The 14,325-nt window shown below is 46.7% G+C and overlaps 1 protein-coding gene across 1 annotated transcript in view; it reads left to right on the top strand.

Moving 5' to 3' along the window:
* The window catches only part of RH1 (RNA helicase 1), a 112,611-nt gene extending 98,730 nt beyond the window's left edge, over nucleotides 1-13,881 (top strand). Inside the window, exon 9 of the mRNA XM_086487286.1 lies at nucleotides 13,262-13,881. Within this exon, the coding sequence (XP_086343412.1) occupies nucleotides 13,262-13,311 (50 nt within the window). The 3' untranslated portion in view covers nucleotides 13,312-13,881. The remainder of the gene's footprint in view (nucleotides 1-13,261) is intronic.
* Nucleotides 13,882-14,325: the final 444 nt, after the last annotated feature.

Genomic DNA, 14,325 nt, shown 5'->3' with positions numbered 1-14,325 from the left:
ACATCAAAATTATGGGGAGACTCTCCCAATGAGTAAACAAAGTATATGTACAATGAGGACTAAATTACAAGATGGGAGAAGGGAAAAGCCACACTGGTGGTCGATAGTGGCACAAAATGATGACGTGGTGGGACTGCCCTGACTTGATGACGTGGTAGAACTGTATGGATTCTCGTAAAAGCGTTGACATGCCACGTGGCAGGTTGTACGGATTTCAATGATTTTTGTTGGATGCTTTTGGGCCAGTTCGCTTTTGAGTTAGCATCTTTTCATGTAATTGCTTTTGATTTTGAGGCCAAGGGCCTTCAAATAGAACCCAAGGCCCCTCTTTCCCTCAGTGTGCTGACGAGCAACTGAGCAGAGAGGGCCCGCGAGAGTTGTAATTTTGCTCAATCATTAATATAAAAATAGATACCAAAAGGGGCGCTAGATTTTGGGGCCAATACCTTTGGGAACGGAACTACGTCGGGCTGTGTCGACTCTATTTTAAAAAGCTTGATAAAGTTGTGAAGTATTTTAAGTGATTCTCTCGTGTGTCGTGCCCAATTTTCGACTTGGGGTCTGTAACAGTGGTGTCAAAGCTTTAAGCGTGTGCTTTTCTCAAAGCATACCAGTCCGCCAAATGTTTACAGAAAATTCTATTAAAGAATCTTCGTGTCCCGCCCGACCTCGGACTTATTAGCCACTCCCACCCTTACTTCATCGCTCCCGTCTTCATCACTCTGTCTTACAGGGCATAAGCCATAAAGAACCCCAGATTACACATGGATTCAAGTGACGAATCCCGCAAGAATTAGACAAACCCACCAGCAATTCCAGATCGGGTGAAAGTACGGGAACTTCAAATGGGCAATCGGAACAAGAGTACGGGCCCCACGGCTTACAGAGTACGAAGGAATGGAGATGCAGTGTCAATAGCAAGTTGATGCTTCTGCCAAGCAAATGTTACAGTATTCGAAGGATCCCTAGTATGCGAAATTTTTTGACCCGCCACTCGATTGATGAGATGCATTCCCGATGGTGTACGACCATCGATTCACCATTAAAGTCCGCATTGAAGAAACCACCTGTCCCGCGGATGTACACTGAAGATGAACTTGAGGATGTGATTGAACGATAAGTTAACCAAATATTGAAGACCACGAAGCCTCCAAAGAGACACAGCAAGGGAACAGACTACCCTCGTTATTTGGGTCGACAGTCTTCGTTTGCAAATGCACAAAAAGCAAAGAAGCGTACGCTTCGAGTGTGTGTCCAGCTCGTCCTCATCCTCTTCTTCTTCTGATTCCAGTGATGAGAACAGAATAGAGCAAGAAACGACAGAAGAACCAAAGACATGGAAAGAACAAGAAGAAGGCCAAGAAAAGCATATCCTATCGTAGATCTCGGAAATCTTTTGACAGTTTTGAGGAGGATTCATCCTCTTCTGAGAGTTCAGGCTCTGATGACCATATGTTTTACTCTAAGAGGAAGCACTTTTATAGAGCCAATTAATACGACTTTCTCGAAGATAAGAGCAAGAAGACCAAAGAATGCAAGGAGGGTGGATAGGCAATAAAATTTGATACCTTTTCAGGTTTTCGAGATGCGCACAAGGCCCTTGTTTTTATTCAGCAGTTTGACATGCTTTTTCTGGAGGAAGATATTCACAGCACTCCAAGATTAGAAGGGCAACATCCTATTTGAAAGGAAATGCACGGACATGGTGGTCCACTCTTTTGTTATGAAAAGAAGCATTGACAAAGTGGCTAAAGTTCAAGACACTTTTTACTTCTTCGTGGCTCACTCAAGAGTACGAATGTGACGTGATTACTGCATGGAATCATCTTATTATAGCCAAGGCAGATACTTTGGATACTTATTGCGAGAAATTTTGTGATGTTTTTCTACCTGCTTCATCCTTTGAAAAGATAAGTTTTAAGCAACAAATCGAGCGATTTTACTGTGAACTGCCCAAAAAGATACGAGATTACTGCTTGTTACAGAAAGCTGAGTCTATACAACAGTTGATGGGACATGCTAAGCAAGGCTTTGCTATGCATTTAGGTAACTTGTCTTATCCGCTAGATCAATTTTCGACAAGTGATGACAGAAGCAAAAGAAAAGAAAGATGGTCGTCCCCGACTGACAGAGGAACAAAAAGACGAATACCTCAAAACGGAAAAGTGTTTTGACTGTGGGTAACAAGGACACATATTTGCACGGTGCCCAAAAATGGCACAAGGATGAGAATCACCGACATACTAAAATAGAAATGGGCGAGAAGATACTCACTGCATAACTGCATAACAAATATTGGACAGAAAATTGAAAAAGATACTGATGAGCTGACACTATTTTGTTTTATGACTTTACGAATGAATGATTTTGAAATATGAATTTTTGAAGATGACTTTGATTTAGGCATTAAATTAATGTTTTCTGGAAGATCTTGCTATTTGTGAATAGATAACAAGTGAAATTGAGAATGAGATGATGACGAATTGGGAGGAGTGACAGCTCCAGAATGAACCCGACGATCACAATAAGAATTATAAATTTTGAACGATATAATTGAAAACTGTGGTGAGTGCATCAAGAGTTCGCGAGGGATGAGATGGCTACACAGAGAAAAGATGACTAGACTGAATGATTGAAACACTCTCTTCAGTATGAACTCAGTGTGTGATTGATGAACTGGAATTCTCGTAAATGATTACTCACACATGTGATTGTGTTTGAGGCAGGATTGAAAGATGGAATGATGGACGAAATGATTGCAGCATTTCGGTCTTGAGAAATCTATGGACATGATTGCAATAAGAATTAGTTAATTCGACATCAGTGAGGTCCGGTGTGGATCTAGATGCGATTGCTAAATACGCTGCCAGGAATCATGGTCCTAGATCTTGATGGATTTTATGTGATGTGATTTGAATGTAAAGTGACTGTTGTCTTTGTGCAAGTGCTAGATTTGTGTCGTCAAGTGCATCGGTACTTAGAGTTAGTGTCTACTGAATTGATTTATGGCTTATGTTTGATTTTGCAGGCGTAATTGAGGGTGATTACAATTCTTTCAAGAGGGGAATATGTCACAAAATGATGACGTGGTGGGACCGGCCGGGCCTGATGATGTGGCAAAATTGTACAAATTCCCGTAAAAAGCATTGACATGCTGACGAGGATTGCCATACAGATTTTTGTAAAAACCGCTGCCATGCCAGGTGGCAGGTTGTACGGATTTTCGTGATTTCTGTTGGATGCTTTTGGGCCGGTTGCTTTTGAGTTAGCAGCTTTTCATTTAACTGCTTTTGATTTTGAGGCCAAGGGCCTTTGAATAGAACCCAAAGCCTCTCTTTCTCTTAGTGTGCTGATGAGCAACTGAGCAGAGAGGGCCCATGGGAGTTGTAACTTTGCTCAAGCATTAATATAAAAATAAATACCGAAAGGGGCACCAGATTTTGGGCCAATACCTGTGGGCATGGAACTACGCCGGGCCGCGTTGACTGTATTTAAAAAGTGTGATAAAGTTGTGAAGTATTTTAAGCGATTCTCTCGTGTGTCGTGCCTGATTTCCGACTTGGGGTGTCCAAGTCTGGAACAGGAAGTGTCATCTAGGCACACCTTGGACCATGGTGAAGAAGGGCCCTAGGCGCCAGAGTGGTAGAAAAGCCTCTCTGCGGTCCCTCATGCGGTTGGAGTTGTCCTATAGTAGTTCAAACTGACCCCCAAGAGTGTGAAATAGATCCAGCCAAAAGTCACGAACAGTCTCGGTCGGTGGGACAGGGCAAGCCCCGAAGATGCGGAAGCAACGGGTCCACTAGATGAACCAGAGTGTCAGGCCACAAACGAGCTCTCAACATACCTCTCTCTCATTGCACCACTCTTGGGGGATAAGCTTTGTCGCAAGCTGGAGTGTAGCTCGACCCCCCTGGATCACTATCATCTTACTAGTGGAAGCCAACTCAATGTGAAGCGTAGGGCTCGTGAGAATGGACCAGGTTGCATCACCCCAAGTGTACTGTCGAGTTGTGGAAAGAGCTGGCATCAGTCGAAGAATCCAAAGCCAAACCTGCTGTGCCATGGGGTAGTCCCAAAGATAGTGACACTGACTCTCCAAAGGATGTCCACAAGCTGCACAGGTTGCCGAGAAGCCACTGTGTACTACTAGCTAGCTCCCAACTGCTGTAGCTCTGTGTGCAACTAGCCACTGGAACATAGTAACTCTCCTCGACTGCGTGGAGTCCCACAATCGCTCCCAAAAACCTGACAAGAATTCAGCTGTGAGACCCTTCTCCTGCGAGTGAAGTGCTGCAGTAGGACGAGCCTCTCGCGGTGCTACAATATGACGCCCCATGCGAACTCTGTACTGGAAAAAGGGGGTCCCAGGGTGATCGGCTGAAGAGAAGGGGTTCTCCAGAACCACTCTCCCGGGTCCCATTGTACTCATGCTAGAGGGCAGCTCCTTCAAGCCCAAAGTCGCCAGGCCTATCTCAAGATCTGCTGGGTTAGGATCTATGACACAGGTCCTCCCACTGATGTCCACAACTTGAATCCTCTGAAAGCAGCACTCTGCAACATGTGGAGCCTCTACTAGGACTCTTATGAAGGAGACCCTTTGCCTAAACCTCAAAAAACATGTGGGGTACTGACTCCGAGAAAGCTCGAATTGCAATGAGGACCTCTAGTTGCATGAAGGCCCCCATCCATCTAGGAGGTTGCCTCTAGAGGGGTGAGCCATCAATTATTAAAGCCTCTCTAATATCCTGACACATGCTCTGTGTCCCCCTCATGCCTCGTAGTTGGATGCTCTGAGCCTCCTTGGGCAAGCCTGAAAACTGAAGCCAATCGCCTAGAGTGCGAGCTGGACCCTCTGCCATGGGACCCCAAGAAACATGAGGCCTACTGCCAACCAAGTGGCCTCTCTGAGTGCTAACCATGTGGTTCCAAACAAGAGGTTGCCTCAAGCGCTCCTTCGTGCAAGTGGGCTGATGCTGCTCCGGGCCACTCCTCAGCTGCTCCCAAGACCTAAGCAGACTCGTAGAAAATCTGTCCTCCAACCTCCTGCTTAGAGCAACTCTGCACAACTCTGTAAAAATCGACCCGATGGACGGGCTCCAAGGGCCACCCGCATGCGGGACTCAAGCTCGAAGTCGGTGAAGCAACAACTCCTGCCATGGCTCCTCTCTTGGAAGCAGTCCTCTGACCACAAACTTCTCAAGGAGGGCTCTGCTCTGTTGTGCTGGGTCAATGATCCCTAGTCCTTGAGAACATGGTAAGGTGATGACTTGCCATGCCACTTTGGCCCGGGGTAGCTGGGTGTCGCGTCCTGACCACAAAAAGTTCCTAATGAGCCTCTCTAGCTAGCTAATACAGGAGCTCGACAAGATCCAGCGAGACGTGATGTACCACATAGTAGCCAACAACACCTGGTTGGCCACTACAACTATGTTTGCCAAAGAGAGCCGTGCCGAACTCTAGTGAAGCAGTTTCCTCCTAATGGATAGGAAAAGAGGAGCAGTTTGTTGCTTAGGGGACAAGTCCAACCCAAATAATGTACTGGAGTCCCTGTGGGAATCCACCTAAGCCCTCACCTGGCGACCAATCAGGCGTAGGAGCACTGCCAACCCAGAAAGCCACTGTCTTCCTCCAGTTGATTAGTGCTCGTGAAGCACAACAAAACACCTCAAGAGCCTGCTCACACTTGTGTAGAGTGGCCTTCTGACCCTCCAAGTACATGGCTGAGTCATCAGCAAACTCAGCGTCAAGTAGTAGCTTGACTCCCCTAATAGGGATCTCTAAACCACGCAAGCCAACCTCCCGTGAAGTCCAAAATGTGCTCATCGCCTCAGCATAGAAAAGAAAGAGAAAGGGGGCAAGAGGACATCCCTGTCTAACTGAACACGTGAGCATGAAGCGTTACCCTCTTCCCCCTGCCAAGAGCACCTGACTGTGTGCACGCCTGTAGAGAGCTGACACACCTCTGATCCAAGCACCTGAGAAACCCATCTTGCGTAGAGTGCCCTCCAAGAAGTCCCAATCAACTCTATTGTAAGCCTTCTCAAAATTGAGGAGTTTCACCAAATCCTCTTCTCGGAGATGCGTGAGGGCGGACGCCTCCCAAAAAGTGAAGATGTTGTCAAGGATGTTGCGCTCCTTGACAAAACCTGTCTGGGTCCCATCTATAATGCTCTCTAGTAGTGGCTGAATCCTCAAGCTCAGAGCCTTCGCTAGAATTTTGTAGGGTGGGTTGAGGATGGTGATGGGTCGCCACTGTCGAATCTCATCCAAGGAGCCTCCCTCTTTGGAAATGAGGTAGATCAAACCCTCATTCATGTTGTCAGGCATCTTTCCTGTGTGCAAAATGTACTGAAAAGCGCTGCAAAGATCTGAACCAAGCAAGTCTCAGTACTCCAAGAAGAAACTGGGAGTCAAACCATCCTCCCGTGGAGAGCTACCTCGGGGGAGTGCTCTGAGAGCCTCTTGGAGCGCCTCAACTGGAGGGGAAGCTCTAGTCTCTGACGCATCTCCCAAGTAACAATTCAGGGCATTTGTGCCCAAACCTGCTCTCTATATGCATCCTAACGATTTGACTGTGGCTCAACTGACGGTAAATCTTGATAAAAATCAGTAGCAACTCCATGCATATCTCAGGTTCTGAAGCAACTGACTGTGGCTCAGCTGACAGTAAATCTCGATAAAAGTCAGTAGCAGATACATGCATATCCTCGGGCTCTGACGCAACTGACCCGTTGAGCCTCCTCAAGTGACTGACATTGGTGTGCGAATGGTAGGGACCCACCGCCTCAAAGAACTCCCCAATAACTCTGTCTCCCACTTGGGTCCACTGAGATGCTTGCTAATGGAAGGAAAACTCCTGACGCCTCTCCTCAATGCTAGCCAACTCTTGTGTAGCCTCCTGTATCTGCTCCTCCAACCAAGGACTGTCTGGATGTTGCTCTTGCATCCTCTGCAAGGAAGCAAGGCCCCGATAGATGCTTCTGCTCCTCCCTGGCTGTAGCCAACCAAGCTGCAGACTCGTGGAGGAAGAAGCGACTAAGCTCAACCAGTCCAGAGGCCACTCTACTAGTAGGGGTGTCCTGAGTGTCCAAACTCTCTGTCCATTGTGCTATCACCCGCTCTCTGAGCTGTAGGTCCAACAAGACCCTCTCAAGGATGCGCAACATCGTACACCCACTCCTCTGTCTGTTAGTCACGGTGAGAATCACTGGCGCTTGGCCAGAAAATGTAGTCCTTGCCAGAATGCAAACAGATCTACCCATATCACAAATGTGATCACTAGCGTAGAAGCGATCTATGCGAGGTAGATTCACTCCTCCTACTCTGCGGTTGGAGCGAGAGAAAGACAAGCTGTCTGGGGGCCGTACAAAGCTTGTATGGTGCCAAACATAAGAAATCCTCAATGTCACACATTGACGCTCCCAAGCTGCCAACTCAGTACCGTGCACAGTAGCTTGGCTATCTCCAATCTTGTTTGAGGGGTCTCCCAATATGTCTCCCTCAACATACCACTGCTCTGCATGCGGCAATGACTTTACAATATGTGACCAAAACGTAGCTCGCGCATTTGCTACATTGGGCGTATAGATGTTCAGAAAGCCCATAAGGCAACCCTGAATGTGCATAGTAATCTACAGGGCCCTGCGTGGCACAATAATACCTCTGCCTACAATGGATTGTTGCCAAGAGTCCGCAATAGTCATACATACCCCTCCCTCAATGCCTCCAGGCCCAAATGCAGATGACCAAAATGTCTCATAATGACAACACAAAATCTGACCACATCGTCTAATGCGGCTCTCACAAAGATGATGCTCCTAAAGCATAAGAATATCAATCATACCACCCACAAGGCATCGCTGAAGCTTCTAACGAAGCGACCCTGTTGACGTTGAAATTGGGGTCCACCTAATCCTTGCACATTCCATGAGACTATCCTCATGGAGTCAGTGAGATAAAACTGATGTTGCAACAGTAACCAGCCTCGCTATCTTCGAGGCCGGCTTGGATGGGGAGTAATCCGCATCCGAGCGACCCTGAGATAGTCGAGAGTGAAGAGTCTGTCCAATCCAAGCCCAAGAAGAGCGTGCCATCCGTTGGGCGACATCCTCTGTTCAGGAGTCCTCATGTACATATACATAGCATGGTGGACTTTGTGTATCAACAAAAAAGTGAACCACAATGTGCCTACATCTTGTTGTGTCCAAAGGTGTCAACGAGAACTTGTCCGACGGCCATAGAGTCCGTATCAAATCTGTCACCCCCAAGTCTCCCATGTGATGAGAGAACTCGAGAGCGTGAGTTTGAACCCAGTCCATCACCGAGTCTTGAGTCCACTCAGTTTGGTCCTTGCCACATAGAGAAAAAGAGAAACCAACTGTTGTGTCTAGGGCCTCTGTCCCTCTAGCTACTAGAAACAACACATGGACTCTGAAGCAAGCCGCCTCAAAGTCTGGAGAGGAGTCGCCGAGGAAATGTGTGAAGTCGTAAGCGAAGAAGTCCCACCAACGACTGATGTCGAAACTTGTCAGTCCTCGAGGGACTGCGGCAAAAGGTGATGTTTGTACCGGAAGGGGGGTTTGCAGGAAAGTCTGCTCCTCTCTCCCCAAGCGGCTCGTGGCAAAAGTGCTTCCAAGAGACCTCCTAGCAGACGATGAAGGTCCTCTCCCTTGAGCCGGCTGTGAGGCAAGAACGGGAGAGGGTGAGGAAGCAGGGGGCTAGTGGGTGGATTTGGGGGGGAAGGGGTGGTAACGGGGGGAGCAAGAGGAGATGGAGGCGGGGGCGGGGCGGTGGATGGCACGAGAGGAGGGTCCGTCAATGGCGAAGCTGAGGTGGAGGGGGTATCTGTGGGCTTGTCCTGCTGTAAGGGGTCGAAATGGTTTCGTGTGGGAGCCCACTGCTATTGGCCTCGTGTAGGACGATCACTAGGGGGGCCGAACTGGCGTGGTGGTCTCTGGCGACGTCGACCATGGACCTATTGCCAACCCTCCTCTACCAGAGAACCTGCTTGAGCTCCCCGCCTGTTGTGTTTGGCTAGCCTTAGGAGGCTGGGCCTGGGTCTGTGTTGCCGGTTGGGGCCTCCTCCATGGATAGGCCTTCGCAAGATGGGCCATCTGTCGACAAATAAAGCACTGATTCAAGAGGTCTGAATACTTCACATTTTGACAGAGTCAACCACCCACTCACGCGAGGTAGTAAGACAACCTTCAGGAGGGTATGGGTGTCTCTAACCAGAACGCGTATTGTAGGTATGCCAGCTGGCTTGGCAGCGACAGAAGCTAACGTGCGAGGTGTCTCCAAGACAATCCCAATCTCTGAACCAATCCTGGAAAGGAGCGGGAGGTACTCTCTTCTTAGGCTTGGGAAGCAAGCTGAGATGGGTAGGTCTGCCTCCTGGAAAAGAGCATCGGTAGCCGGATCAAATCCATGGCGCCATTGTCGAAAATGAGCTCTAGTTGCTCGGATGGCGAAGGGGCTCATCGCAATGACCTTGGATGCCATCTTGGAGGTCTCAAACACTATCTGATAGTATCTGTGTCTGAGAAGTTGAACGTCGATGATCTTACCCCCACACTGCTAACAGGCGGGCTTGGAAGAGATTACGCACCTCCCCTCTGCTAGGTCGGGTGCCGATGATCTTGTAGATGACAGAGGTGGCTTGAAGGCGCGCCACCTCTGCCTCTAAGCTCGCTTGGTCTATCGGCGAAAGAGCAAGTCGGATGGTGGGTTCCCTATGAGGTGGAGCAAGGGGGGGAGGACAGGGTGGATAGCAATGGTGAGGGAGGTGCATGAGCAGCAGCGAGCGTGTCGGTATTTTTGCGATGCCGTTCACCTTGTGAACCAGGAAAGAAGTATTGACGTGGCGCCAGACATTGAGGCGAGTGAATTAGGAAGCGGAACTTCGTCCCTTCGTGTCGACTCTCCTATTCCCTCTTTGTCTATTTCAAGTTCTTTTGTTCCGGTTTCTCATGTGTGTTGCTATTAATTTTTTTCTTGGAGTGTCCAAGATTGTTACAATAATTTAACTTCACTTACGCAAGGAGGAATCCTTGCCATGTGGTATAAGAGAAAAGACATGGTAGGAGGCACCCCCTTTGTATCAAAAATTATGTTGCAAACCTTGCAGAAGTACATGGCAAATCACATCCCATGCTGCAAAAAAAAAAAGCAAACGAGTCAAACTATCCTCTCCATGGCAAGAGGCACCCTCATTACTAAGCATTGATGCATCTCTTACATGGAAAAGGAGCCATCAAAATCTGACACATAGCGATAGGCCAAATGAAAGACAAAATCTCTGCCCTAGCCTAGTCTCTCGAGAACGGCATTTGTCACCCGCTTAGTGCTAAGTAGTGCATCAATGTAATCAGAGGCAATAGGAAGAACCTCATCAGGGTCTATGTGTAAAACATCTATCGAATCACACAAAACCGAAGTGAGAGTCTAGTGGAAGGTCGAGAGCTTGACAAGAAGAGATTGAACCTCTTCATTGAAATTGAATCCTTGTGACGTCAACTGATTGAAGATAACATTGAATTCATTCAAGTATCCAGAATCTAGAAACAATGCTACCTTCTTTCATATGAAGCTCAAAGAGCTTCTTCATCAACAAATAAACATTATTATTTGCACGCTTGCTCCCATGAGGTCTCACAAAGTGATGACAAGCCGTGCCCAACTGGAAAGAACTAGCCGAGAGGACAAGAGGAACCAAACCCAAGAAGATGGGCCGAGGGGGTTAGGGATTTTAATCTCTAACCCCCACCAACTTATGGAGCACCAACCGAGGGACCTAAAACCTAAATATCAAAAGCTTGAACTTTGGGCAGGATTTTTGTAAATTGCGCTGGCTGTGCTGACGTGGCAGTTGTACAGATTTTTGCATTTTATGCTGGTTTGAATTGGGCAGATTTTACACGAGCTTTTGAGAGAAGATGCTTATGGGATCAAGTGCTTTTAAAGCTGATGCTTTTGGGGCTCTGCTTTTGGGCATCCCTTGTACCTTTATAAGTGCCCTAGGGCCACTCCTCATCAAAGAGCATCTAGACGCAGAGTCTCAGAGAGAGTAGGACCCCCGGGAGTTGTACCTTTGCGAAACAATAATAAAGAAATACCGAAAGGGGTGCTAGTCTTTGGCCAGTGCATCTTGGCTTGAAACTCTGCCATGCCGTGTCGACTCTCTCTCTCTCTCTCTCTCTCTCTCTCTCTCTCTCTCTCTCTCTCTCTCTCTCTACAAGTTCAGTTAAGTTATTTGCAGTTTCTGTTTGTGTGTTGCTATTGATTTCTCGCTTGGAGTGTCCAAGCCTGTAACATAAGGCACGAGAAGTAACTTCACTAACAATAGTGAAACTCTACAAGATGTAAGCGAATCATAGTTACCTGGAACGGGGTATGAGAACAAGACCAGCAAGGCCATTAAAGACGGAAACGGCTTGCTCATTTTAATGAAACGGTTTAGATACGGTTTTTTAAGGATATATTGTGTATTAAATGTTTACAACTCCTTGAAGAAATGACAAAACAAAAACGAGAAACGGGGGACTTCGGAAACGTAGTTTCTTCCGTTTCCAATCCAATAGTCCCCGAAAAGGAGTTTCCTGGTAACTATGAAATGAATAGTGGATCTAGCTTTAGCATCAAGTGATTTCCACTGGGCATCTGTGTAACCATCACCCTCTTGGCGTTCAAAAAATGGCTCTAATTGGCCATTCTGGATCAAAACATCTTGAATCTACTCCTTCCAATTATTGAAGTTTGTGCCATCGTACTTTTTGATGTTATAAATGTCCTTCTCAAAACTAGAAGCCATAATTGCGAAGTGTTCGATTTATGGCGAAATCTTGGGAAAAAGTTTCCCTCGTAACTCGAGCATAACCTCAATCTGAAATGAGTGACTATCAAAAGCATAAACAAACGTGTAAAGAGTATCGTATAAGGGATACTATAGCAACGTGTATCACCGAAAGGATCTCAACATTTGAGAATCCCCCAACACTATGGTCAAGCTCAATAATGACCATCTACTGATCAAGTCTCAGAAATGATCAGGACTGTAGTGATTACCAATATGGCTCCATAACCGATGTACAAATCAGTATGTGTAACTCAACTCACATGTAACGGAGTAATCATTGCTGTAGAAAGTAGGATATGCGCACTAGTAAAGATGCAAGCATAAACCAAAATCCCTCCGGGGATAAACTATCCTCAAAGAGCTCAACTGCAGTCAAGACTGCTCACGCATAAACATACACATAAACCTCCTACCAGAAGATATGAATTATGCTGCAAAACTTTGAAACTACCAAGTATAGGGAACTTGTAACCTGTCCCTATAAACCAGTTTCTGTAAAACCTATAGAAGCAATCATTGACGAGCCAATACATGGTTGTGCACAAATCAGAGACTCAGTCTCTCAGACCACATAAGCATACATCAAGCCAAAAGCGTATGGTTGTCAAAACAGTCTCTGCGGGCAATCCTACGTAGGCAATTTGTGTACTTGTATGCCTGTGTGCCCGCATCCGTGGAGGCCAGAATTGTAGCCCCCCTTGAGCTCCTGCTCCTGCTGTATGTCGATGCCTGTCTACTTGCAAATGTGAAGCGCTCCACGTGTAACGTCGACACCGAAAACCTCTCCTTGACTTGGTCGAGTACCATATACCCCCTCAACAGGGTATATTGCTTGATTGAGCAATCTAGCTTGGTCGTTCAAGACACCGAAGGCCTTGGAGACCTATGCATAGACGACGTGCGCACATGAGGATACAGGGTATCATCGCTCGAGACCGAGTGAGACCTTCCTGGCTTTTCACATGGAGGAGCTGCAGTGGCCTATGCAAGTGTTCATGAGATGACTTCCCCTATTAGTGTGTCCTCATTGCCATACCCCTGTTCTACAGTTTGTAATACGAGATTGGATCCCACTTGCCTACCAACTTCATTACCTTTCCTACAAAGATTGTTTTAGAATCTAGGATATTTCCTTTTATGCTTTATCTTAGATGATTGCATCACATCTGATAGGGTTGTAACTTTGGTATCATAGGTCACTTTGGCCTTTCGAAGGCGTTACTATAAAATTTCATTTCATTCTCATAGAGAAACTCATTTTTTAATTTGAGTGTGTGTGTTGATTCTAGCACTAATCGTTGGTGTTTTTTCATCTTAAGTTGATAGGCAGATGTTATGAAGCTTAAGAATATAATATTGCGGAGATGCATATTTTCTAATTATGCAGGGCTTGTTTGTTTCTTGCAGGCCTCGCGAAGTTGAAAGAAGTGACAGCTATGGAGGCAACGAGTATCTGAGGAAACTCTTGACGAGGGGCTGGTGATCTAGTTAACCAGATCAAGAAAGTCGAAAAGGTGCCAAGAATCAAGGAAGAATTAAGCAGTTGTTGAATGGGCAATGGAGAGGCTCGGTTCTTATTGTGAGCTCATGTGGCATACAGCTTTTCAGCTCTTTCCAAAAAATGTGCTCCTGTTCAATTCACATCTGCGTTCTATGTGTGACTACAAGAAATTGCAAGAGCATTGTCATCTCGCTGATCGACTTGTCGCATGCTTGAGGCTGCCCCGTAAACATTTACTACTGTGTCCATTTAATCTGCGAGGAGACTGTAATATATGAGGAGAGATCCCGGGGACTTAAAGCAATTGTCATAGAGAAAGGTGGTAACTCTGGCTCCCACCCATCTATTTTGTTCATCCTTCCTCTGATGATTGTGGCAAGGATGTTCACCTACACAGACATCAAAAGAAGAGTTCAAAGCCTTGCAAGTTGTCTCTTCGTGCGCGAGTTAGCACATGCATGGGTGCAGGTGCGTTCATGAGAGAGAGAGAGAGAGAGAGAGAGAGAGAGTATTCAAAATGAGAGACTTTCAACCCTGCTAAAAAGAAATTTAGCTCACTATATACATTACAAAATTGTACACTCATAGTCATGTGGAACGGGGAATGTCAAGAGACGAGCAAGGCCATCTAAGACAAAAACAGCTGCTTATCAATTAAGCAAGGCCATCTGGCTACTAGTTGCTAGGTGCCACCTCCGGCAGCGGCGCATCTCTCTCTCTCTCTCTCTCTCTCTCTCTCTCTCTCTGTGTGTGTGTGTGTGTGTTGAAGGTGCTGGATTCGGGAGCGTTTTGACACCTGGCTCGGGCTTTTTTGTTTTGGGGGGGGGGGATTCCTTCCGAGGTATCTGCTAAACTGATTTAAGATGTGGGTCATGAAGCAGTGTGGTTATCATATGTACGTCAAGCGGAGACGGTATCTTGATCTATGTGTGCTTGCTCCCATCTGTATTGATGCTACCCATGACAATAA

Source organism: Adiantum capillus-veneris, chromosome 17 (assembly GCF_014529385.1).
Source record: "Adiantum capillus-veneris isolate H3 chromosome 17, ASM1452938v2, whole genome shotgun sequence".
NCBI classification, from domain to species: Eukaryota; Viridiplantae; Streptophyta; class Polypodiopsida; order Polypodiales; family Pteridaceae; genus Adiantum; species Adiantum capillus-veneris.
This window is presented reverse-complemented; position numbering and strand designations above follow the sequence as displayed.